This window comes from Xyrauchen texanus, chromosome 14, assembly GCF_025860055.1.
Source record: "Xyrauchen texanus isolate HMW12.3.18 chromosome 14, RBS_HiC_50CHRs, whole genome shotgun sequence".
Lineage (NCBI taxonomy): Eukaryota > Metazoa > Chordata > Actinopteri > Cypriniformes > Catostomidae > Xyrauchen > Xyrauchen texanus.
In genome coordinates, this window is record NC_068289.1 from 30300246 (window position 1) to 30326634 (window position 26389).

Consider the following 26389-nt stretch of genomic DNA (forward strand, 5'->3'; position numbering starts at 1 on the left):
AACAATGTTAGTTCTACCTACTATTCCTGTCTGCCGGCAAATTTTGAACTTGAACTTTGTGCTTTGTTTTATTTCAAAGCAGCTGTTTGGCTTAGTCCATTCAGCTCAGCTATAGACATACTGTTCTATAATACCACACAATCTCAAAGTACCCAGCATTCCCACTCTGTCCAGGCTGACAAGGATTAATGTAAAGCAACAGTGATGACTAGCTGTAAAAAAAGAACATGTATTTATTTATTTTTTTATAACAAAAGGGTTGTATTGGATACTTTAATACTAAACTTATTGTTACAAATGAAAACATGAACATTTATTAAAGTATCAACCCGTCTTCAAATGTAAAGATTTACAGGTCATCATCAACTGCAAAGCAGTTTTCTAGTCCTCATAATGCACTCTCTCCATTTTTGTTCACTGATCTAACATGATAAGAATCACTTATTTACAGTCAAACTTTGTCCATATTCAGGGTCTTTTTTTGAGACATTTTACACTGATCAGTGTAATTGTTAAAATCAATGAATTCAAAAGTTTGGTACCTGACACACAAATGGAAATCAACCCCAGCATTCTCTAAAAAACGTAACTTTTAATCATGAATGACATGGAAAGGTCATGGAAAAGTCATAGAGATTTAATGGTGTGGGAACCCTGATTGTAAAACACAGGTTGTGTGAGCATGGAAGCGTAATCTATCTGTGCAGATGTTCACCAGAGACTTGTTTGCTGATGTAAAGAATTGCACAGAGCAGGGCGACTCTCGGTCACTGATTGACAGAATGTGTGCATTAATGCTGTATTTGTTTGTGTTGATTTGTTTTGTTTTATTCTAAGGCTTACCAGACATTAGCTATGAGGGAAATGAAAAAGACAGAAAAGAGAGAGAGAGAGGGAGAGAGAGAGAGAGAAAAATCTCTGCTTGGATTAGGGTCGTCACAGCTGACTGCATCTAACCCAGTTTGCACCAGATGCTCCAGCGAGGGCATGTGTGAGAGAGCGAGAGAGGAAAGTGAGAGGAGGAGGATGAGAAGGAAGAGTGATGGCAGTAGTTATCCTGTCATTAGTCTGACTCAGTGTCTCCTCTCTGATCGTCATGGCGACAACTTTTCCCTCACCTCCATCGCTGTGTGTGTCTTTGTCGTGCAGTGAACGCAGCAGTAGGGATCGGCACAAATCACACAGCCGAGACAGCAGCAGCCGCTCAGACAAAAATGTCACCATCAGTGCATCGTCTGCTCAACTACAGCAAGATCAGAGCTCCGCCCCCACAGATGCCCAGGTGAGTGAACGTGTGTGAATGAGTAAATGAATTATTGTACATGAATGCGTGGGTAGAGAGTTTAGTGTGTAGTGTTAAAGTAGAAAAACCGTGAGAGTGGGAGAAAGAGATTGAGTCTCAAAGGGATAGTTCACCCCAAAAATGAAAATTGTATCATCATTTACTCACCCTCATGCCATCCCACATGTGTATGACTTTCTTTCTTCTGTAGAACACAAACAAAGATTTTTTAGAAGAATTAAACAGCTCTGTTGGTCCATACAATACAAGTGAATGGTGACCAGAACTTTGAAGTTCCAAAAAACACAAAGGCAGCATAGAAGTAACTGATGTAATTGGTTTTGGGTGAGAACAGACCTAAATATTACTCTTATTCACTGTACATCCTGCCATTGCATGATCTATGCACAATCATGATTTCAAGCTTGATTACACTTCCTAGTGCTTGACCCATACACAAAGCACTAGATGGTACTAGAAAGTGCAATCGAGCTTGAAATCATGATCTCCATGGAGATGACAAAGAGAGGTATATTTGTGTCTGTTCCCACCCAAAAACGATTGGATCCCTTCAGATTACATGAATTAAACCCCTTGGAGACTTATGGATTACTTTTATGCTGACTATATTTGGTTTTTGGAGCGTCAAAGTTTTGGTCACAATTAACTTGCATTGTATGGGTCTACAGAGCTGAAGTATTCTTCTAAAAATCTTTGTTTGTGTTCTGTAGAAGAAAGAAAGTCATACACATCCGTTACGGCATGAGGGTGAGTAAACAATGAGATAATTTTCATTTTTGGGTGAACAATCCCTTTAATGCAGAAACATTGGAATAATTAACTTGTTTTGTTGTATCACTGTTATGGGTCATTTAGCATATTGTGCTAGAGAGAATGTATGCCAACAATTTATGAATTTAAAAATAATAATAAAGAGTGAAAGACTGCACTGTAGAGGTTAAAGATCTGGGCTGGTAACTGAAAGTTTGCAGGTACGAACTAACATGGGTTGATCCATCACCTTTGAGCCATTGATCAAGATACTTAAATGGATAGTTCATTCAAAAATGAAAATTGTATCATCATTTACTTAACTTCATGCTGTTCCGAACCCATCCGACTTCCTTTGTTCCATTGAACACAAAAGGAGATGTTCGGCCGAATGACAGAGTCCACTCACTTTCATTGTATGGAAAAAAAAGATGCAGTTGAAGTGAATGGTGACTAACATTCTGCCTAACATCTGTGTTCCACAAAAGAATAAAGTCATACAGGTTTGGAACAACATAAGGTTAAGTAAACTATTTTTGGTTTAAGTATACCTTTTACCTCTGTTCAAGAGGGGCTGAACCTGTGATAAGTGTACTATAAATTACATTGAATAAAACACAATCTCAGAGCGCCCACCATGCTGTCCTGGCTGACCAGGATTAGAGAGGGGGCCAAGGTCTGTGACGGCTAGCTGTTAAAGGAAAGCGAGCACAAATGGGTTGTTTTAGAAATAACTATATATTAATAAAGATACTTTACTCTCCATTCTGAATATTTAAATTGCAGACATACACTAATTACACTGTATCATCAATCATTGTGACAATGTCAATTCCATGCCTCATTGGGAAGCTATATTCTGTAAAACACAGGTTCTGTGAGCAACGAAGTTTAATGAATGGAGAAAGACAGTTTTTTGATTTACAATCAGTTACTTGTGGGGACCTGGAATAAGTTGACTAGTAAGTGTTATGTAGGTTGATTTGAATGAAGGTGTCTGCTAAATATCTACTTATTTAGAATGTGATCACTTATGCTACACAATAGAAAGTTTTTTTTTTTTAATGTATTTATAAATAGCTCATTGCACTTTTAAAGACCAAAATAAAAAGGGTAGACACACACATTATCATGTTCACATAAAATACATAGATGTACAGACACAAATACTCTCTTGTGCATTTTAATGCTGCATTGCATATGCATTTGCCTAGAATCATGTAGACTGTAATTTGATGATCAGTCAAATGAGGTGGAATGCTCTTAGTGGCGTCATCCAGATTTCGGGCAAACACACAGCTCATAGTTACCAGAGTAAAGAGGATAACAGGGATTTCAGATAGTGACATGCTACAGAAAACAGTCAGTGTACTGAATGTTCCGATCTGTCAGTTATTTGTTTGTGAAAATGTACTGTTTTGTGATTAAAGGAATATTCCGGGTCATTTTCAGCCTTATGTTTACGTCCCACATATGTGACCGGCTGTCGGGTCCACAGACAATAATTTCATCTCATTGTGTGTATTGAATAGAAAATTAATACACTAACAGGCAGCTCTGCAAATTAAAATATGATACCAGCTAAAATCTTGACCAGCTAAAAATCTAAGTCTAATTACTTTTGTTCCCCGTCTGTCGCTCACTTCACGTTGTGTCGCGTGAAAAAGCACTAGGGGACTTCTTTGAAGGCCTCGGTTTCCTCTGAACTTGAGAAAAGGCCAATGAGAAATTGGCAGACAGAATTTGCATGTCCCTCCCCTGGACATATGTCATATATCAGATTTCTTCAGAGCGGAGCGGTTGTGCGATCAGTGAGCAGAGATCACTTTCTGTTCCACTCACCTCTGCAGAGCTTACGCTGTTGGATCCTATGGCATATATCAGTGGCTTTATCCTTCTCTGTACGGCAGTGCAGCTTTGAAACTGGGTGCTTCGACAGCGCTGCTAAAAGAGAATATTTATAAAATAATTTATTTTCCTAAAAGAGCAAATACACTGCTGGCATTGAACGTCCTTTTTAGGATGCATCTTTATAAAGATACCCTTCTGCCCCTGTGTAGTTCCTGGATGTGGTCAATTTCTCCCTGCTCCTGATGGTCACAGGTGCTGCCTCGTGTCTTTGTGCAGCAATCACACCGAGGCGGCGTTTGTGGATGGTTCATGTTCTCACTGCGAGAACCTCAGCTTGGCAACGTTGCGGCCACGGCTTTCCTTCTTAAGGATGAATGCCACTCCAGCCACTCCCCCACGTCGCTCCTTCTTCCCACGGGATTGAGGATGACCCGGCTGGCGATGGAGGCGATTTGGGGATGGCTCGGTTTCGTCGACTAGATCCCCACAAACCGCCCACTGGAAACCTCTGTCCTGCCCACAGCCTTCATGGCTAGACGATTGGTTCCACAGGTCTGGGCACTGCTTACAGAGCGGACGCAATAGAGCCTGTCCCTCCAGCCGAGATGAAGAAGGGTTTCAACAGCCCTTACGTCATCGTACCCAAGAAAGGCGGCGGCTTACGACCGATCTTTGACTTGCGAGTTTTCAACCCGGCCTTACACAAACTTCCGTTCAATATGCTCACGCAAAGACACATTTGAACTTGCGTCCGGCATCAAAATTGGTTCACAGAGGTTGATCTGAAAGACCTTACTTTCATGTCTTAATCTTGCCTCGTCACCGACCCTTCCTACTGTTCACGTTTGACGGCCAGGTATATCAGTACAAAGTCCTCCCCTTTGGCATGTCCCTGTCCCCTCGCGTCTTCACGAAGGTCGCAGAGGCAGCCCTTGTGACAGCCCCCAATGACAGCGCGCCTCACCAACGAGTGCGCTCAGTCGGAGCTTAAATGCCTCACCTTATTCAAGCCAATTCCAGAGGCTCCTGGGGCATATGGCATCCTCCACGGCGGTCACGCCACTGGGGTTAATGCATATGAGACCGCTTCAGTACTGGCTTCAGACTCGAGTCCCGAGATGGGCATGGCGACGCAGCACGTACCTTGTGTTCATCACCCCCGCCTGCCACCAGACTTTCAACACCTTGACAGACCTCTGCCATACAGCAGGTGTCCTGATGCATACTGGTCACCACAGATGCCTCCAAACAGGGTTGGGGTACCGTGTGCAACGGGCACGCATTCGCCGGATGCTGGACGGGGCCCCGGCTGGGTTAGCACATCAACTGCCTAGAGTTGCTGGCTGTAATCCTTGCCCTGCAGAGGTTTCTCCTGCTAATACGGGGCATGCATGTCTTGATCTGATCAGACAGCACCACCGATAGCGTACATAAATCGGCAAGGCGGCGTGTGCTCTCGTTATATGTCACAACTCGCCCGCCATCTCCTCCTTTGGCGCCAGCAAAATCGTTGTGCGCCACTCACATCCCGGGCAACCTCAACACGGCAGGGACAAGGTGTGCTCAGCGGAGAGTGGTGGCTCCACCCCCAAGCGGTTCAGCAATGCACAGATAGACCTGTTCACTTCCCAAGAGACCTCTCATTGCCCGCTCTGGTATTCCCTAGTGGAGGCTCCCCTCGGGACAGACGCGCTGGCACACAGCTTGCCCCAGGGGCTGTGCAAATACACATTTCCTCAGTGAGCCTACTTGCATGGGTGCTGTGCAAGGTCAGGGAGGACGAGGAACAAGTCACTCTAGTGGCCACCTACTGGCCCACACGGATTTGATTCTTGGATCTCACTTGGATCTCCTCGAGAAAGCCCCTATATGGTGAATTCCTTCTTCCTTTGAAGGACCTTCTTTCTCAGGAACGGGGCACCCTCTGTCATCCGCGGCCAGACCTCTGGAACCTTCACGTCTGGCACCTGGACTGGATGCGGAAGATCTAAGTGGCCTACCACCTTCTGTCGTTGACACAATCAGCCAAGCAAGAGCTCCCTCTACCAGGCACCTATACACCCTGAAGTGGTGCTTATTTACAAATTGGTGTTCTTCCCGATCTGAAGACCCACAGTGATGAGCAGTCGGGTCAGTGCTCTTGTTTCTGCAAGAGAGGTTGGAGGGGAGGCTGTCCCCCTCCACCTTAAACGTTTATGTAGCCTGCATATCGGCTCACCACGACTCATTGGACGGTAAGTCCCTAGGGAAGCATGATCTGATTATCAGGTACCTTAGATGCGCCTGGAGGCTGAACCCTCCCAGGCCATGCCTGTTCCCTTCATGGGATCTCTCTGTGGTCCTTTCAGGCCTTCAGAGACCTGCTTTCGAGCCGCTAGAATCAGTCGAGCTTGAAGCCCTCTCCTTGAAGACGTCCCTCCTGATCGTGCTCGCTTCCATCAAGAGGGTTTTGGACCTGCAAGCGTTCTGTCAGCGACACCTGCCTGGAGTTTGGTCCGGCAGACACCCATGTCGTCCTAAGACCGCGACCGGGCTACGTGCCCAAGGTTCCTACGGCTCCCATTAGGGACCAGGTAGTGAACCTGCAAGTGCTTCCCAGGGAGGAGGCAGACCCAGCCTTGTCGTTTCTGTGTCCGGTGCATGCTTTTTGTACCAGACAGCTTTAGATGTTCTGAGCAGCTCTTTGTCTGCTTTGGTGGACAGCGGAAAGGGAACGCTGTCTCTAAACAGAGGCTTTCCCACTGGGTCATTGATGCCATCGCATTGGCCTATCACACCTAGGCCGTGCCCGCCCCCTTGCGGGTTCGAGCACACTCGACAAGAAGGGTGGCATCCTCATGGGCACTAACCAACAGCACCTCCCTACCAGACATATGCAGAACACCCAATACCTTTACAAGATTCTACAATCTAAGGGTTGAGTTGGTCTTGTCCCGTGTTCTCTCATGTCCGAGCACGTAGAACTCGGGAATGCGGAACGTCTGACCGGGTGTTCTGCTTGCACATAGCGCCCTTCCCCTCCACTGAGGTGATCATGTGCACTCTTTTCCCCAGGAGAGTGCACTAGATTCGCGCTCCGTGGATGTTCTTCCTCCCTAGCCCTCTGGTCCGCGAATTCAGCTGAGGAATTCCCCGACCAGACCCACTATGTGTACTAAAACTATTCTGTACTGTAATAGGTGTTCCACAGGATAGGCCCTTTGTATTAATCCCCCTGTGTGTATTTTCCACAGTACGGTCTCCCTTGGGCAGTCCCCGCTGCCCCCCAGTCACCGTGTTTGTAGCAACTCCTCCCTCGCAGCAGGTAGGATCTACCACCGTGCCATTCCCACATGTGGCCTGAAAACCCAAGTGATGTATTTCGCCACTCTTTACCTCCCCTCAGCCTGGGCAGGTGGTGGTCTCCATGGGGACTTTCCCTCCTGAAAGAATAGGAGAAAAGAATGCCTTCCCTGATGCATGTGATAGCGTTAAGATGGCCCCAGCCACTTTAACTCTATGCGAGAAATAGCGAGAGTAAAGACACGGCTGGCGCGGCCTGTTCCCATGTTTGGCATGTCGCTTTGTTCGCCCCTTTGGGAATTTATGGGGCATTGGGGAAGGGTACATGTAGTCAGACGCAGCCTGTCGCTTTGGCACGCAACTGCCTGCCCACACCTGCTTCAGCAGCACACGTACATGGTTCAGCGCATGGCGTGATTGAATAGGGACCCCTGGTGTCGCTTCACTCGACACAACGTCAAAGTGAGCAACAGACGGAGAACGTCTAGGTTACTGTTGTAACCTCCGTTCCCTGATGGAGGGAACAAGACTTTGTGTCCCCCTGGCCATGACGCTGCACCGAGCCACTGCTATGGCTGATACTCTTACTCTCGGCTCCTCAGTGCAAAACCTGAATGGACAGACGCATGATTCCCTCCTTTTACATTTACATTTACATTTATGCATTTTCAGATGCTTTTATCCAAAGCGATTTACAGAGCCCTTATTACAGGGACAATCCCCCTGGAGCAACCTGGAGTTAAGTGCCTTGCTCAAGGACACAATGGTGGTGGCTGTGGGGTTCGAATCAGTGTCCTTCTGATTACCAGATTACCAGTTATGTGCTTATACCACTACACCACCACCACTCCCCGGACATACTTTTATACCGGTATGTCCGGGGGAGGGACATGCAAATTCTGTCTGCCAATTTCTCATTGGCCTTTTCTCAAGTTCAGAAGTAACCGAGGCCTTCAAAGAAGTCTCCTCGTGTCGCTTCACTCGACACACGTCTCGTTCCCTCCATCAGGGAAAAGAGGTTACAAGAGTAACCTAGACGTTTGCCATCAATGTGAGTTTACCAGGAAAGGACATGGAAGTAACGTGACATACCTGTAGGAATTCATAAAGCATCGTTTAGATCAGTGTTTCTCAATTGGAGGATCACAGACCTTTTCTGATAATGTCACAGTCAATTTACAAAATTGTTATTTTTCTTATTTAACCTACTTAATGTTAATAATTTAGCTTGTTGCTGGGCCTATGCAGTTCATGGTAACAGTAAAACATTTTAGTGTTTGATTTCAAGGACATGTTTGCTTTTGTATGATTACTGTAACTATTTTAGTACTGTGGTGAATAATCACTTTGTGTCCAATGTAAAATGCTGTCCCTAAAGCAATTTTTTTTTGCAAAAAGATTCGATTGAGAACCGCTGGTTTAGATGGAGTTGAGTTCTGCTAATTTCACTAACAGGAATTAAGTTAATAACACATAAACAGAAGTTCATCCTCCAAGAAAATTTGTACCACCTCAAAGGGATGATTTAGACCATTTTTGTCAATTTTGACAATTATTGATTTTTGTCTCAAGCAGCATATAATTTTTTCTACATACTTCAATGAAAAAATCACTTAAATTGAACAGGGAGTGTTGTATAAAACTGTAGTGCCTTTACTTAATGTGACCTTTACAACTGTTTTTGCTGTGACATTGGTGATGAGAAAATCACTTCATACATGCTGACATAGTGACTATTGAGTTACATAAATACACATGTACAAGACATAACCAAGGCACAGGGAAGGTGCAGTGTCTGTGCTGGAAAATTTAATGAGGAGACAATGAAAATGCTAATGACAGTTCTTGAGGGGAAAGTGTGAGTGGCGAGGGGGGGGTGTCTGTGTGTAGACAGATATGGAAACTGGCAATGACACACATCTCGGTTTGAAGGGACACTGCTTTGTACTCCCTACCGGGTCTCAGTTATTCTGACCTACTTGATTCACCCTCAGGGCCAAAAGGCACACTAAGTTTTTATATGTCCTCATGTCTGTCTACATTCATTTGTGTGAGTGTATATGTGTGTGTGGTTTTAAATGCATTAGTGCTTGAGAGGGCTTTAAGACATGGAAGAGATTTCCAATCAAACAGGGCAGACCTGGTACTGAAAATTTAATGCTTTATATTTTATAGATCAATAGAGAATAAAATGATATTCATATATGGAAGCTAAAATGAATCTGTCTGATGTTCAGAATCGCTGAACGTTAGTAGGGTTTCATTTGTTCATGGATAATTACATGTACTCTCGCAGAGCTGTTAGAATTCTACCATAATATTAAACAGTGGAGGTAAAAAAAATATTTGTAGGTGAGGTTGGAAACAATTGTAAAAAACTCTGAATGATGACACATATTCAGCATCAGGAAAGAATGTTCATTTGATAATTTCATCTGAAAAGTCTTGAATGAAATTGAAATTGAATTAGAGATATAAATCTTTTTTGTTTTTGATGTCTAGTATGTTTCTTCTGTTGTGATGACCTTAAGCTAGCATATTTTACAAGTTTTTGGTTAAAAGCTCACATGAATGAGAGATACAGCTGCCCCAATGAACTAATCATTAAAACTTTAAATTACAGAATTCCATTTAGGTGTACTCCCATTGTAGCTAAATGTTATATTTACAGTAAATTTTCTATTGATAATTTTTTTTGTCTGTTGTGTACTCAACGTTTTGTGTATCATTTAATTAAAATGTATATAACACTTTTTTCTTCATAATAAAGTAATTTAGGAACACATTTATTAGCTTGTTTTGGATGTGTAGCCTAAATAAAGAATATGACATCCAGTTGCCCCACACAAAATAAGTATTTTCATGTAAATTATTTCTAATTGAAATGATAAATCTAAGTAAAAAATTATAATTATATTCTGACTTATTGTATTAAATTCAATATTTCTTGATGTAAGTATTTTAATGATACCATTACTGGTGGCACATCTACTATACATGTTGCAGTAAAACTTTGCAATAAGGTTCCATTTGTTAACATTAGTTAATTACATTTAAAATGAACTAACAGATACGTTTACAGCAATAATACATTTTGGTTAATTTTATTTTCAACATGTAGTCAGTGTTATAAGTATAATAAGTAATCCACACATTACTAATTACTTATCTAAAAATATGTAATCATATTACTTTACTGATTGCTTTATCTAAAAAAAGTAATGTCATTACTAATTATTTTACATTTAACTTTCTATATCACCTTTCCTTGAAGAGTTTTTGGTTTTCTGCTCAAATTCAAAATATCTATATTTCCTCATTCATTGTTGCACCCCTCAGCTGTCACAGAAACACTAACAGACATACATATTAATTCATATTTTAAATGTACTGTTTTACACATATTATTTTAGTTCAAGTATTGTACTTAAAAGCTATTTCATTAATTGAAAGTACGTAAATGTAAACTAATTACAAGAATTACAAAATTTAGATGACTTTTTTTGACTAAAAAGTCATTAGATTACAGTAACTAATTACTTTGTAATCGGATACACCCAACACTGCATATAGTAATACGTTTTTAAAATCATGAACTAACAATGAAAATTTGTGTTTTTATTAACTAACATTAACAAAGATTAATAAATGTTATAAAAATATATTTTTCATTGCTAATTCATGATGTCAAATGCATTAATCAGTATTTCTTATAGCAAAATATGTAAACCTATAAAATAGGTTTATAGAAGCCTATGGGTTATGTAAAAATAAAAAAAGAATAAATAAATATAATTTCCCCCAGTCAGCCCTATATGAAAGATCCTCTGAGCAAAACACTCTAGTACATTTGGTACACTATAAATATCCTGTAAAGAGAGGAAAGCCCCTAGCACTGCTAACAGGTTAATGGCATGCCATTGAATGGCTGTCAAGTCTATTCTTCCCTGTGTGATGTCATCATGTTGGCTCTGATATTTTTTCTACTTCCTGTCATTCATCCTGGGCCTCTGAATTGTAGTCTACAGTGAGGAAACTTTAGACATTAATGAAAATTATGACTTTCAATAGCAAGCATGTGAAGCACGCCAAGAAAGTGTATGTTTATTTTTGCTTGTTTGTGGCCTTGTTTAAGTGTGCCAACTTATGTTAATAAAACAGATAATTCTTGCTTTAAAATCTGTTTGGATGAGCCATTGAAAAATAGCTGATATACTCACACATCATCTGAATATCAGTTAAATTCCCTACCAAGTTTCCACAAACCACTACTAACCATAAGCAGCCTACAGTGTACACTGTAATCATACAGTAAGCATAATAATAATCTATTAGTAGATATAAACAATTTATTCTTGTCCCCTGATTAAGTCAATCATCATCCTTTATTTGGGGTCTTTAGGTGTTTTCACTGCTTAAAAATCAAATTAAGGTTTATGGTGGTTTTGTTAGTTTCCTGACAAATATGTGGACAAAACAAATTCCTCTGTTTGTTCCATAAGTGTTAGTCCCTACACCCCAGATTCACTTACCCCAACAGCCTCTGCAGTGGCCATCACTCACTTGACTCTGATTAATCACACCTCTCATTCAATGTAATATCCCAAGACTTATAAAGAGGCACTTGAGACTCCTTGCCTGTCAAAAGCAGCTTCTAACCTTTCAAAAATTCAGCTTTTTAGGGAATGTTCAATACATGTTAAAGGGATACAGTAGTTCACCCAATAATCTAAATTTTGTTATGATTTACTCACCCTAATGTTGTTCCATCCAAACCCATATAACTTACTTTTTTCATGTAAAACAAAAGACAATGCAATAGCCTCACTCACTGTTTACTTGCCTTGTATGAAAAAAAGATGCATGTGTGAATGGTGACTGAGGCTAACATTCTGCCTAATATCCCCTTTTGTGTTCTATTGGAAGAAAGAAAGTCTTATAGGTGTGGAGCAGCATAAGACTGAATAAGTAATTACATAATTTTCATGTTTGGTTGAACAATCCCTTCAATTATTTAATAATGGTTTCATTCTGTATATTCATTTTAATGTGAAGTTGCAGACCTTACTAAAACACCTATTGAGTTTTGTTTTTGAAAAAAAAAGTAAGAGGAACAGGATGGAGGGTGGAGAGGAGCGAGGTACTTGAGTTTCTCACACTTGGTTACCACTCCCTCTCTTCCTGCTTTTCTTTCTATGGTCCAGCTCAGACTATGGCTCTGTCAGAGGGAAATGAGCAGCACACGAGTCTAGCAGAACACACAAACACACACACATACGCACACACTATTTGCTGTGTTGTGTGCTTCTTTTGTCTCTCTCAGTGGGGGAAGCACACTCAGCAATGTGGACTGTGGGCAAATGAAACAGATCAGACCGCAGTTCTAAACCAGAGGCAGTGCTGCACTATAGTCTGCCTTCTGGCACAGAAAGAATCTGCTCATTAGAGTTATTGAGTTAACAAAGACATAATTTCTTAAAAAGCTATAGTGCAGTTGAACTCACTATCAATTTATATATCAGAAAGTGTACTACACCAAAAATATAAAATGGTTGTGCTTGTGTTAAATCAAACGCTAACGTGAGTTCAAACAGATTCTACAAACAGGCATAAGGACCATTCACACAAGATGCATTCTGTCTGCCTACACTTTGAATCTGTCACAATGGAAGGCTTTATAAAAAGACTGTATTTTGAAGGATGCAGCCCATAATGGTTGTCACTTCACATCATTTTCATAGAGAAGTCTTAAAGGAATTGTTTACACAACAATTATAATTCTTTCATCGTTTACTTGCCCTTATGCATGATGTTGATTTTTAATTATATATTATGTGTTTTTTCCATATAATGCAAGTCAATAGGGTCCAACACTTTTTTAAGTTCCAAAAAGGGCATAAAGGCAGCATAAAGATTTGCGCATGCATCAAGCGTGAAGAAGCATGAACAAGCATCTCTCATGAGCACGTCAAGGTGACTGCAGATGTATAGTGAAAAGAGAATTACATTTTGGTCAATTTCTCACCCAAAACTGACTGTATCACTTCCGATGACATGGATCAAACCACTCAAGTTGTATGGATTACCTTATGCTGCCTTTATTATCCATGACATGCATTTTATGGATAAGAACACGTTACACTGTATATTCTTAAAAAGAAGTCTTTGTGTAGAAGAAAGAAATGATAATAAAGAGTTTGAGATGGCATAACGGTGAGTAAATGATGAAAGAATTATCATTTTTGAGTGAAGTATCCTTTTATGCAATGCAAGTTTATTTATTACACAATGACAATTCAAATCCTTTGCATAAAAATGCTAAAGAAAAGAAAAGCTAAAGATAAAATACATTTTAAAACCAATTAAGATCAAGAAATAAGAAAATATAATCTTAGAAATAAGAATAAGAAATAAGAAAAAAAATTAAAGTAAAAATTATTAAAATGAACAAAAAAGAAAAATAATACGGAAATAAAACGATGCCGTGCAATCAGTAAGTGCTGCACTGTTGGAGCACACCTGACCTCTTCTGGAAGCTGGATTCAGCTGCGGGTTGCATAACAGCTAAACGCTGTCTCACCTTGTTTCGAGTGAACCCTTGGAATTTCTAAATTACTTGATTGTTAGGTTTCTATTCAAAAAGCATATGTACTTGGTGCTGAGCGCCTGAAGTTTGCCAAAGATCACCTTGACACTCAACTCAACTCAATTGTCACTACACCATTACATAAGTGAAATGATGAGTTAAAAGCTTATGTGTGTGGTCCAGACATTGCAGCCATACATGTAAATAAATATATACAGTGCATCTGGAAAGTATTCACAGCGCTTCACTTTTTCAAATTTTGTTATGTTACAGCCTTATTCCAAAATGGATTATATTCATTATTTTTCTCAAAATTCTACATATTGTAGATGACAACGAGAAAGAAGTTTGTTTGAAATCAAAATTGAGCTTAGGCGAATACTTTCTGGATGCAATGTGTGTATATATATATATTTATATAAAGCATTTCATGAACCCTTTAATAATCTTAATGTTAATTTCTACATAAACTTGTGCATTTTGTACACTAAAACTTGTATACTGAAGTGGTGGTGGTTTAGTGGGCTAAACCACATAACTGTCAATCAGAAGGTTGCTGGTTCAGTCCCCACAGCCACCACCATTGTGTCCTTGAGCAAGGCACTTAACTCAGAAAGAAGTTGAAAGAAGTTTGTTTGAAATCTTTGCAAATGTATTAAAATAAAAAAAAAAAAAATCACATGTACATAAGTATTCACAGCCTTTGCCATGACACTCAAAATTGAGCTCAGGTGCATCCTGTTTCCACTGATCATCCTTGAGATGTTTCTACAACTAGATTGGAGTCCACCTGTGGTAAATTCATCCTGATGGACACTCTGACAGAGCTCCAGCATTTCTCTGTGGAGAGAGGAGAAACTTCCAGAAGAACAACCATCTCTGCAGCACTCCACCAATTAGGCCTGTATGGTAGAGTGGCCAAACGGAAGCCACTCCTCAGTAAAAGCACATGAAAGCCCACCTAGAGTTTCACCTAGAGTGCCCCAAAAGGCACCTGAAGGACTCTCAGACCATGAGAAACAAAATTATATGGTCTGATGAAACAAAGATTGATCTCTTTGGGCTGAATGGCAAGCGTCATGTCTGGAGGAAACCTCATCACCTGGCCAATACCATCCCTACTGTGAAGCATGGTGGTGGCAGCATCATGCTGTGGGGATGTTTTTCAGCGGCAGGAACTGGGAGACTAGTCAGGATCAAGGGAAAGATAAATGCAGCAATGTACAGAGACATCATTGATGAAAACCTGCTCTAGAGCGCTCTGGACCTCAGACTGAGGTGAAGGTTCATCTACCAACAGGATAACAACCCTAAGCACACAGCCAAGATAACAAAGGAGTGGCTATGGGACAACTCTGTGAATGTCGTTGAGTGGCCCAGCAAGATCCCAGACTTGAACCTGATTGAACATCTCTGGAGAGATCTGAAAATGGCTGTGCATCGACTCTCCCCATCTAACCTGATGGAGCTTGAAAGGTCCTGCAAAGAAGAATGGGAGAAACTGGCCAAAAATAGGTGTGCCAAGCTTGTAGCATCATACACAAAAAGACTTGATGCTGTAATTGGTGCCAAAGGTGCTTCAACAAAGTATTGAGCAAAGGCTGTGAATACTTATGTACATGTGATTTTTTTGGGGGGGGGGTTTATTTTGTATAAATTTGCAAAGATTTCAAACAAACTTCTTTCTCGTTGTCATTCCCGGCCCACATGGCTCCACATGCTGAAGTGTACTTGGGCAAGACACTGAACCCTGAGTTGCTCCCAATGGCAGGCTAGTGCGGATGGGTGATTGGGACATAGTGTAAAGCGCTTTGGTAACATCTAAGGTTAATAAAAAAAGCGCTATATAAGTGCAGACCATTTACCATAACAAAATTTGGAAAAAGTGAAGCGCTGTGAATACTTTCCAGATGCACTGTAAGTACACTCAATGTACACAATGTACACAATAACAATATAACAGTGTACAGAATGACAATTAGAAATATACAATATAACACTATATAGAATAACAACATAACACTATACAGAATAGCAATATAGCACTGTACAGAATTACAATATACTGTAACTCTATACAGAATAACAATACACAGATGTTTACACAGTTTGCATGTTTCACAATACACATTACACACTATACAAACTGAACAGTTAGAGGCAATTGCACTGAATTGAATTACGTACAGTATACATAGCGTGAAGTTATGTGTGCTATATACTATAGTGTTGCCATTCATTTTCAGATGTGTGTGAAGGGGTAGATATTTATAATAACAGATGTGATATATACAGTGGGTACGGAAAGAATTCAGACCCCCTTACATTTTTCACGCTTCGTTATATTGCAGCCATTTGCTAAAATCATTTAAGTTAATTTTTTTCCTCATTATTGTACACACAGCACCCCATATTGACAGAAAAACACAGAATTGTTGACATTTTTGCACATTTATTAAAAAAGAAAAACTGAAATATCACATGGTCCTAAGTATTCAGACCCTTTGCTGTGACACTCATATATTTAACTCAGGTGCTGTCCATTTCTTCTGATCATCCTTGAGATGGTTCTACACCTTCAATTGAGTCCAGCTGTGTTTGATTATACTGATTGGACTTGATTAGGAAAGCCACACAACTGTCTATATAAGACCTTACAGCTCACAGTGCATGTCAGAGCAAATGAGAATTATGAGGTCAAAGGAACTGCCTGAAGAGCTCAGAGACAGAATTGTGGCAAGGCACAGATCTGGCCAAGGTTACAAAAAAATTTCTGCTGCCCTTAAGGTTCATAAGAGCACAGTGGCCTCCATAATCCTTAAATGGAAGATGTTTGGGGCGACCAGAACCCTTCCAAGAGCTGGCCGTCCGGCCAAACTGAGCTATCGGGGGAGAAGAGCCTTGGTGAGAGAGGTAAAGAAGAACCCAAAGATCACTGTGGCTGAGCTCCAGAGATGCAGTCGGGAGATGGGAGAAAGTTGTAGTAAGTCAACCATCACTGCAGCCATCCACCAGTCAGGGCTTTATGGCAGAGTGTCCCGACGGAAGCATCTCCTCAGTGCAAGACTCATGAAAGCCTGCATGGAGTTTGCTAAAAAACACCTGAAGGACTCCAAGATGGTGATAAATAAGATTCTCTGGTCTGATGAGACCAAGATAGGACTTTTTGGCCTTAATTCTAAGCGGTATGTGTGGAGAAAACCAGGCACTGCTCATCACCTGTCCAATACAGTCTCAACAGTGAAGCATGGTGGTGGCAGCATCATGCTGTGGGGGTGTTTTTCAGCTGCAGGGACAGGACGACTGGTTGCAATCAAGGGAAAGATGAATGTGGCCAAGTACAGGGATATCCTGGACGAAAACCTTCTCCAGAGTGCTCTGGACCTCAGACTGGGCCGAAGGTTCACCTTCCAACAAGACAATGACCCTAAGCACACCGCTAAAATAACGAAGGAGTGGCTTCACAACAACTCTGTGACTGTTCTTGAATGGCCCAGCCAGAGCCCTGACTTAAACCCAATTGAGCATCTCTGGAGAAACCTGAAAATGGCTGTCCATCAACGTTTGCCATCCAACCTGACAGAACTGGAGAGGATCTGCAAGGAGGAATGGCAGAGGATACCCAAATCCAGATGTGAAAAACTTGTTGCATCTTTCCCAAAAAGACTCATGGCTGTATTAGATCAAAAGGGTGCTTCTACTAAATACTGAACAAAGGGTCTGAATACTTAGGACCATGTGATATTTCAGTTTTTCTTTTTTAATAAATGTGCAAAAATGTCAACAATTCTGTGTTTTTCTGTCAATATGGGGTGCTGTGTGTACAATAATGAGGAAAAAAAATGAACTTAAATGATTTTAGCAAATGGCTGCAATATAACAAAGAGTGAAAAATTTAAGGGGGTCTGAATACTTTCCGTACCCACTGTATATTGTTATATTGTTATATACATACACACAAACACACACTCTACAACGCTACTGGGAAAATGTTTTGTAAACTGATGAAACTGAGGTTGAATTGTTTGCGAAGAACATGCAGCACTATATATTGTGTAAAAATGGCACCACATACCAACATGAAAACATCTTCCCAACGGTGAAGTGCAGTGGAGGGAGTATCATGATTTGGAGCTGCTTTGCTGCTTCAGGGCCTGGACCGCTTGCCATCATTGAGGGAAAAATGTTTATCTAGATATCCTACAAGATAATGTCAGGATGACTGTGCGCCAGCTGAAGCTCAGTAGAAGTTGGATGATGTAGCAATACAATGACCCTAAACACTGAAGTATAGCCACTACAGAATGGCTTTAAAAAAACAATAACAAAAATCCAAATTCTCACCAGACATCCTAAGAACATGGTAGACCTGAAGCTGTTCTGGAAGGAAGAATGGTCCAAAATGCCATCTGATCACTGTGCAGGTCTAATCTGCAGCGAAAGTAATGCTTGGTTGAGGTTATTGCTGCCAAAAGAGAATCGACCAGAAATTAAATCCAAGGGTTCATTTACTTTTTCCTCAGCACTGTGAATGTTTAATGGGATATGTTCAATATAGACATAAAAGATTATAATTGTTTGTGTGTTGTAAACTAAGCACATTGTGTTTGTTTATACTTGTGGCTTTGATGAAGTTTAGATCACATTTTAGGACCAATTAATGCAGAAAACCAGCTAATTCCAAAAGGTTTACATCATTTTTATTGCCACTTTATAATAGCAAAGCCAGCCCTTTTAATTCTAAAAGTTATAGTGCATCTGTGTTTGGGTTTCCACAATGCAATACACTTCTGTAACCTTTTCCATCTGTCATTTCCTCACTTCTGATGATTACATTTTAAGCTACAGTATTTTTGCACAAGAGTTGTCCCACGCTTCAACTATGTGTAGATTGGAAAGGGAAGGTTTTCTCTTTTTTTTAAAACAAAAATGCACCAAAAGCTGATTCTGAAATATTCTTTTCTGCCATTATTCTTCTCACTCACCAGTAATTCCTAAATTTTCCTCTCCGTCATTTACATCCTTTATTATTATTATGATAATAGCATTGCTGTCATTTATATGGAATGAAAAATGTTCTCTATCCAAATTTAATTGGCTAAACTGCATTACCATACCACCTGTAGTCTCTACTCAGAAAATCAAACAAACAAATGCATAAATTAATATATAAATAGCTGGGGATGTTTTACAGTCTTTAGTGCAGGAAAATCTATAATGGAATTCTAACTTGCTTTGCATTTCACATTCTAGTGGAGTATAGACGCCCTGTTGTTTGCATTTAAAAATTCTCATTTGTTATTATGTTGTCTCTTAGAACTCAAGTTCATTTATATGCAGATGTATGTGAGTTTTGAGTGTTTGGCATTATTATATGCTGATGAGGGAGACCTGGGTACTTCCATACTGTCTGTCTGCATTAGCATGTAAGCAGATATGTCATCTCACTAACAGGCAGGGAAAGGAAGTTTATTCATTCTTTATGATTGGTCCTAGTGCTGGCCTTGGTTGTGTTGAATTTTTCATAGTGGTCGAGCGTGGCTGCTAATGGTTGATAAAATGACAAAATGTACAATACAATTTAATGATAGAAAATCAAATAAAAGAACAATTAATTTAAGAAAATGCTAATTATTCACCTCTTTACAATGTTTGCTCAAAAGTGTACTAACACACACACACACACACAAAAAAAAGTGCTCTATATATTGACAAGGCTTTCGATAGATTTTGGAACTGACACTACCAGGTTGAATGACCACTTCTGCAAATCAGCCAGTTGAAAATGGCCAAATAACAGGTGATCAATAATCACCCTGACCGATATATTGGCCTATCATTAATTTATTATGTGGGTGTTACATTTTTAATGCTGTTCCCCTCCCACCTCTTGGATGACAGGATGACAACTGGGGCGAGACTACCACAGCAGTCACTGGAACCTCAGACCACAGCTTGTCTCAAGAGGATTTGGCTGGCTTCGGAAAGGAGACGGAAACTCCAGCAGAGAAGTTGAACTGTATACGCTTCCTTCCTTTGGTCCTCACCCTCTTCCTTGGCCTGCTGGTCCTGGTCACCCCCCTGGCCTTCCTGGTGCTTCCCCAGCTGGTGTGGCCGGAGCGTCTACAGGCTTGCGGCACAGCCTGCGAGGGCCTGTTTCTTTCACTTGCTTTCAAGCTCCTTATTCTGCTGCTGGCCGGCTGGGCGTTGTTTGTGCGTCCTGCAAGAGCCTCACTTCCCAGGATTGCAGTGTTCCGTGCCCTGCTGGGGTTGCTAACGCTTCTCTTGCTGCTCTCCTATTGGCTGTTCTTTGGAGTGCGCATCTTGGACTCACAGGTATGGGCAAATGGGTGTGTAGCAACCATAAATAGTCATTATGATATTTGTGGGACTGTGATTGTAACAATTCTTTTTTTATGGCTTTGGCTGCACAATCAGATTGGATGAACCACATTCAAAATTTAAAATGAACATTAAAATTGATGTGATTGAAGTGATCACACATCAATTGAATTCTATATTAATGAGCCACCTGAATGATCTTTGATATTTACATGTTACAAGCCTACAACTGAACGATATTACTTGATAAAATAATTGTATAACATAAGTGTATTAATTGCATATTGCCATGAGTTATAGAAATTGTTCACAGTTAAATGGATTTTAGGTATTAACATTCTTTAAAGGGATAGTTCACACAAAAATGAAAATGCTGTCATCATTTACTCACCCTCACGCCATCACAGTTGTTTTTGACTTTGTTTCTTTTGCTGAACACAAATTAAGATCTTTAGAAGACAAGTTCAGCTCTGGTGGTGCACACAATGCAAGTGAATGGATACCAAAATGTTAAGCTCCAAAAGGACATAATGGTAATCCTCATGACTCCAATGGTTAAATCCATATCTTCAGAAGTGATATGATAGGTGTGGGTGAGAAACAGGTAAATATTTAAGTCCTTTTTTTTAAATAAATCTCCACTTTCACATTTTTCTACTTTTGTGTTTGGCGATTTGCATTCTTTGTGCATATCACCACCTACTAGGGAGGGAGGAGAATTTCTAACAAAAAAGGACTAAAAAAAATCTGGTTCTCACCCACACCTATTATAATGCTTCAGAAGTCTTATGGATTACTTTAATGCTGCCTTTATGTGCACTTTGGATCATAAAGATTTTGGGACCCATTCGCCTGCATTGTGAGGAACTCCAGAGCTAAAATATTCTTCTAAAAATCTTTGTTTGTGTTCAACAGAAGACAGAAAGTAATACACATCTGGGATAGCATGAGGGTGAGTAAATGGTGACAGCATATTCATTTTTGGGTGAACTATTCCTAAAGCTCTTATAATTTTACTATGTGTGCTGGACAGGATGAGAACTACCAGGGCATAGTGCAGTTTGCAGTGTCATTGGTGGATGCTCTGCTGTTCATCCATTACCTGGCAGTAGTGCTGCTGGAGATCCGGCATCTGCGGCCTTGCTTTTCTCTTTGCGTCGTGCGATCCACTGATGGAGAGACTCACCACTACAACCTGGGACTACTTAGGTGCGGAGTGTGTATATGTGTGCAGCTGTGAAAAGCAGAAGTCAGTTTTTTAGGTTGACTAAACAACACTGATTCTAAGGCTGAGCTGCTCTTCTGCTGAGATATTATATGGTTTATGTACTGTATATACAAAACTGTGTGTATGTTTGTCTGCGCACTATTTAATGCATTATCAATGAGCTGAGTTTGGGCCAAGGGAAAGAAGACCATTAATCACTCCATTACAGACACTCCCAACTCTGCCCTCAGTGGCTTCCCCTCTCCCTTCCTCTCTCCTGCCCATCACGTTCCTTTGTTCTTGCTCTCATTCTTTCATTGGCTGCACATTTATGATTCAGCCTTCAGTTTTAGTGCTATTGCTGCAGTCAAACAATGTCATCATTGGTCACACACTCACACACACCAAAATACACATACATACATTTTATTTTTCTACCTAAATGATAACATACAATAGACTTCTATTGACTTTATATAAAGCAAATTAAAACGATTAGAGACAACCTACCCCTACAAGAAAATATATTATTTGTGTATAGTACAGTTTACATGTATGTTCAAACAAACAGACAGTACATTTGTTTTTTTTGTTTGTTTGTTTTTTGTTTTCTAAAGGTGAAGTGTGTCATTTCTGTCACAAGCAGCATTAAAAAGAAAATCAATTCAAACTTTTTTTCTATACATTTCAAAGACTTCCCTCATCGTCCACTGTTGACAAACAGGTAGTCCTCCCCAAACTCACACCATTAGTTGAGCCAGTGTATTTATTTCCAGACCAGATGGGCCATTTAGTGCCACTAGTGGGACAAAAATACACACTTTAAGTTACTTATTAAGTCAAGGGCTGTTGCTGAGACATTAGTAAGACACTAGAAAGAAGGCTAGGGGTTTAGTATGTCTGCAGTATCATGGCAGCAGGGTGTGAAAATTTACATTCAGCCATGGCAAATAGAATCACAATGCTGATTGGTCCAGCACACACAACTTGGTCTCTGACTTGCTTGATTATTTGTTGATCAGCATCTCTCTCTCTCTCTCTCTCTCTCTCTCTCTCTCTCTCTCTCTCTCTCTCTCTCTCTCTCTCTCTCTCATGCTGTAGCATACAGCGAGCAGCTCTGGTCATACTGGAACACTATTATAAGGATTTCACAATCCACAACCCTGCCCTATTGACAGCTGCTAAGTCCAGGGCAGCTAAACATCTGGCTGGACTTAAAGTCTACAATGTGGATGGTGAGTTCTTATCTCTGCAAAATCATTTGTCAATAGTGTGTTATCAGGATGACACAGCAAATTAAGTGCATCATTTGGGAATGCCCATAATAAAGAAAACTCACAAATGAGATTTCTTCAATATCTCAGTTGTCTCCTTGATAGAAATTAGAGCTTAAATGTACACTCAGTTATTTCGTATTTATGTTGCACTGGTCGATTGAGCCATCTTGGAGTGATACTGACACCTAGAGGGGTAATGCAAAAGCAAAGATTTTCAGTTACCAATGCTGGTCATGTGATCTCAACAAGGCAGCCCAGCCCCATTAAAATAAAACAACTTTAGTTAGTTAGGCTACTGACATGACTGGAGTGAACATTATTAAAAAAATTATATATATATAATTACTATTCTAAGTCTCCTGCTTCATGGATTTTTCTCCTAATGAAAATAATCCAGTAGTGCCATGTGTCCCAGACAAACTTTTTAATGTTTTTATGATTATGATTATTATTATTGCTCAGAGGTTGCTCTCTTCATAATTAATAATGGACAATAAAATGTCATAGAATTTCATAAAATATCAATATATAATTTATTAATCTGTAATTTATTTATTGATAAATTTTTGAGGCATCTATATATTAACATCAGCCGACATTTAAATTAGAAACCTAGTTTGTGTCTTTTCAATTTACTGCCAGTTGTATGGCATTCAATGTAGTCTAACGTAATAGCTTTGAGAGACCCACAAGGGGGGCGACATAACATTGACTGAAGCTGGTCGCGGCATGGACCCAAGTCTGCGTCCCACAAGACTGCAAGAACACCCACTTCACGACATGTCCACTACACATAACGCACCCTTTGGATCATTAAGTTATTTTATTGGCTACAAAAACTTTTAAAATCCTATGCAATTGTTGTATGATTTATTTTCTATTAACTCTTTAAATATGACAAAGAAAACTTTGTAATATATTTTACATTTATCTGTTCTGTTTTCTCCAGTTAGATTTCAAGCTAATCAATTAGCATATTAGCTTAGCATGCTGCTAGCTTCTTCTCCTCTTTATTTTCATCACATTTCTCCTCCCTGTTGCCACCTAGTGATATGCCGTTATGACTGAATTCAAAATAACTTTACAATTGCGTTATATTTAATGATTTTACCAACTTTTCATTTTTTAAATCTTTGTGGTTGTGGTTAGGTGTTATGGATAGGTGTAGGGTTGCTGTGGGACTCCAGATAAATATGGCATATATAGAATGTGGCATCCAATTATTCCAAGAGACCTCAGGATTTCACCGGTTATTTGGAGGGGGCGTAACTTATTGTGGGCATGCTTTGTAGTGGGTGTGTCTTGTAGCCCCTCTACCTGGACACAGCATTATACACACATTATGAGCTGATGGCAGTCCAAAATTACAAAGGTTTTTGTACTTCAAGAATAAACAAAGTGACATTGATGAGTTTGCAGGTTAGTGTACGAAACTGGCATAACTGCCGTTGAATTGGCTTGGGGTTGTGAGTGGTTGGAGGTAAGATGGATGGTGGACTTCAGGGCACCCACTTTTTTGTGTGGGTGTCTCGTGCCGCCCCTGTCAAGATGCCTCCCTGGGCAGCTGCCCATGTTGCCCATGCCTAAATCTGCCCCTGCATATTTTAACTGAAAATATGTTGTGTAGGTTCTAAGAGAGATACCTATACACAATATAACATCCAGTAATGACTATAGTAAATAATCTATTTTATTTGATAATGATTTGGTTTGAAATTAATGGAAAACTATGCAAGCTGAGCTTTTAATTGCCTCTGGATTTTAATTGTGGGTACATACCTTCACATAAAATATTTTTTAAATTTTAAAATGCACCATGTTGTCCGCCAGACGCCTCCAGTGTGCAACACCTTTAATAAACCTTGCTGCTTACGCTTTACTAAAGTTGTGTTGAGAAATATGTTTGAAAAGAACATACAGCTCTATTTAAGAAAATAATGACTGAGGCTAGCATTTATCATCTTTTTTATTTCACTGAAGAAAGGAAGTCATATCGGTTTGGAACAGTATGGTGGTGAGTAAATGATAACATCATTTTCATTTTTTGGTGAACTGTCCATTTAAGTCTCCTGAACTATGAAACAGCAACTTCTGAACAAATAAAAATATATCTGGATGGTTTTGCTTTTAGTTTTAATGTGGAAATTGGATAAACATACCACAACAAACACATGCAAACACACAAAGAATCATAAACTTATCATTCTGTTTTTTTCTGCAGAGTTTAAAGCCAAACTGAAAAGATATCTTTTCGATTGTAAGTTCAGACTGTGGAATGCATTTAGAAATCTCTTCACGAATTCACTGAACTGTAGGATGTTCACATGTGCTGTGCATGCAATCATTTTACACTGTGCACGAGGTCACAGAACCTCATCTAAAAAAATCAATAAATAAAGATTTGCATCAATATATCTATATATCATGGAGAATACACTCATCTCTGCATTTAGCATGCTATAAAAATTTGAAAAGTGTAGAAAACATGTTCTCACCTTAGGCTGTTTCAGCGGGTCTTTTTCATCAGGGTGTGTGCGTAAGGTGTGTGTAGAATGAAAATCTGCGGGGCATACTTTTTTTTTTCCTTTCAACAAATTGTCAGAGTATTAATAATGCATCACTTAGAATAAGATACTCCCCTGAAAATTCCACATCTCTTTTTTCAGGGTTTAAAATCATCTCCTCCCCAATACATGATTATGTCTGTGTGTATATGTTCACTGCAGTAATATTTGTTTCACCTATGCTGGACTCTTCCACCCTGAATTGTTGTTTCTTTTCTACTAATGGTCTTTGATTTATGTGTGTGTATGTAATGTACATGTTTGTTGCCATTGTCCTTTCAATCTACAGCTACCAATTAATAGAATGGCAGTCTCATGGTTTGTTGGTCCGCAGTACAGGTGATATCTTGTAGACTAGCTCTAAGGGGTGGATTCAGTGCTGGGATAATACAGTTAACAGACCTGCCCTGCTACTCTGGTGCTGCCCTAGCCATGCATTATTAATTATATCTGTGGCCTGAATATGGATAAATATGCGTAAATTATTCTGTTCACACTATCACCATGCACACAGAGCTAATATGCATAATGTATGATCATCATAACCTGAATCGTTATAGCTGTGAGTGTGGCTGCCAAAGGGCTTTTTGTAGTAGACATGACTTTGCTTAGCCTGATGGGAAATGATTAATCAAAGTGAAAGTGATTTTCTTTCCCTGTATAAAATGTAATGATTGCTACACCCAACCTTAAAGAGCTACAGACAAATCCTATCTGGGGCTAATATTCTAATGCTAATCTTCATCTTGCCAGGTGCTGGTAGCGAGGCTGCAACCGCTCAATCTCGTGCTAAAATTGCAGCTGCTGCTCGGCACAGAGACACCAGCCACAATGAGCTGTACTACGAGGAAGCAGAGCATGAGAGAAGAGTCCGGAAACGCAGGGCACGGTAGGGGAAGTGGAGATAGAGAGAGAGTTTGTAAGATGTTTTATTCAGCAGGTAATATACCAAATTGTCTCTTTTTAGACTGGTGGTGGCAGTAGAGGAGGCTTTTACACATGTTAGACGGCTGCAGGAGGAAGAGAAAAAGAAACAGCCAGGAGATGAGATGGATCCTCGTGAGGCAGCACAAGCCATCTTTCCATCCATGGCACAAGCACTGCAGAAGTACCTACGAACCATCCGCCAGCAGCACTGCCACAGCATGGACAGCATCCAGGCCCACCTTGCATTCTGCATCACAAACAACATGACCCCAAAGGTGGGACACAAACATACAGTAATTT

General features: G+C 40.1%; 1 protein-coding gene across 1 annotated transcript in view; it reads left to right on the forward strand.

Moving 5' to 3' along the window:
• LOC127654640 (vang-like protein 1) overlaps positions 1 to 26389 on the forward strand; it is a 57400-nt gene that overhangs the window by 28436 nt on the left and 2575 nt on the right. The window contains exons 3-8 of the mRNA XM_052141869.1: positions 1150 to 1282; positions 19674 to 20108; positions 21148 to 21323; positions 22423 to 22556; positions 25916 to 26051; positions 26130 to 26364. Coding sequence (XP_051997829.1) covers positions 1150 to 1282; positions 19674 to 20108; positions 21148 to 21323; positions 22423 to 22556; positions 25916 to 26051; positions 26130 to 26364 — 1249 coding nt within the window. The remainder of the gene's footprint in view (positions 1 to 1149; positions 1283 to 19673; positions 20109 to 21147; positions 21324 to 22422; positions 22557 to 25915; positions 26052 to 26129; positions 26365 to 26389) is intronic.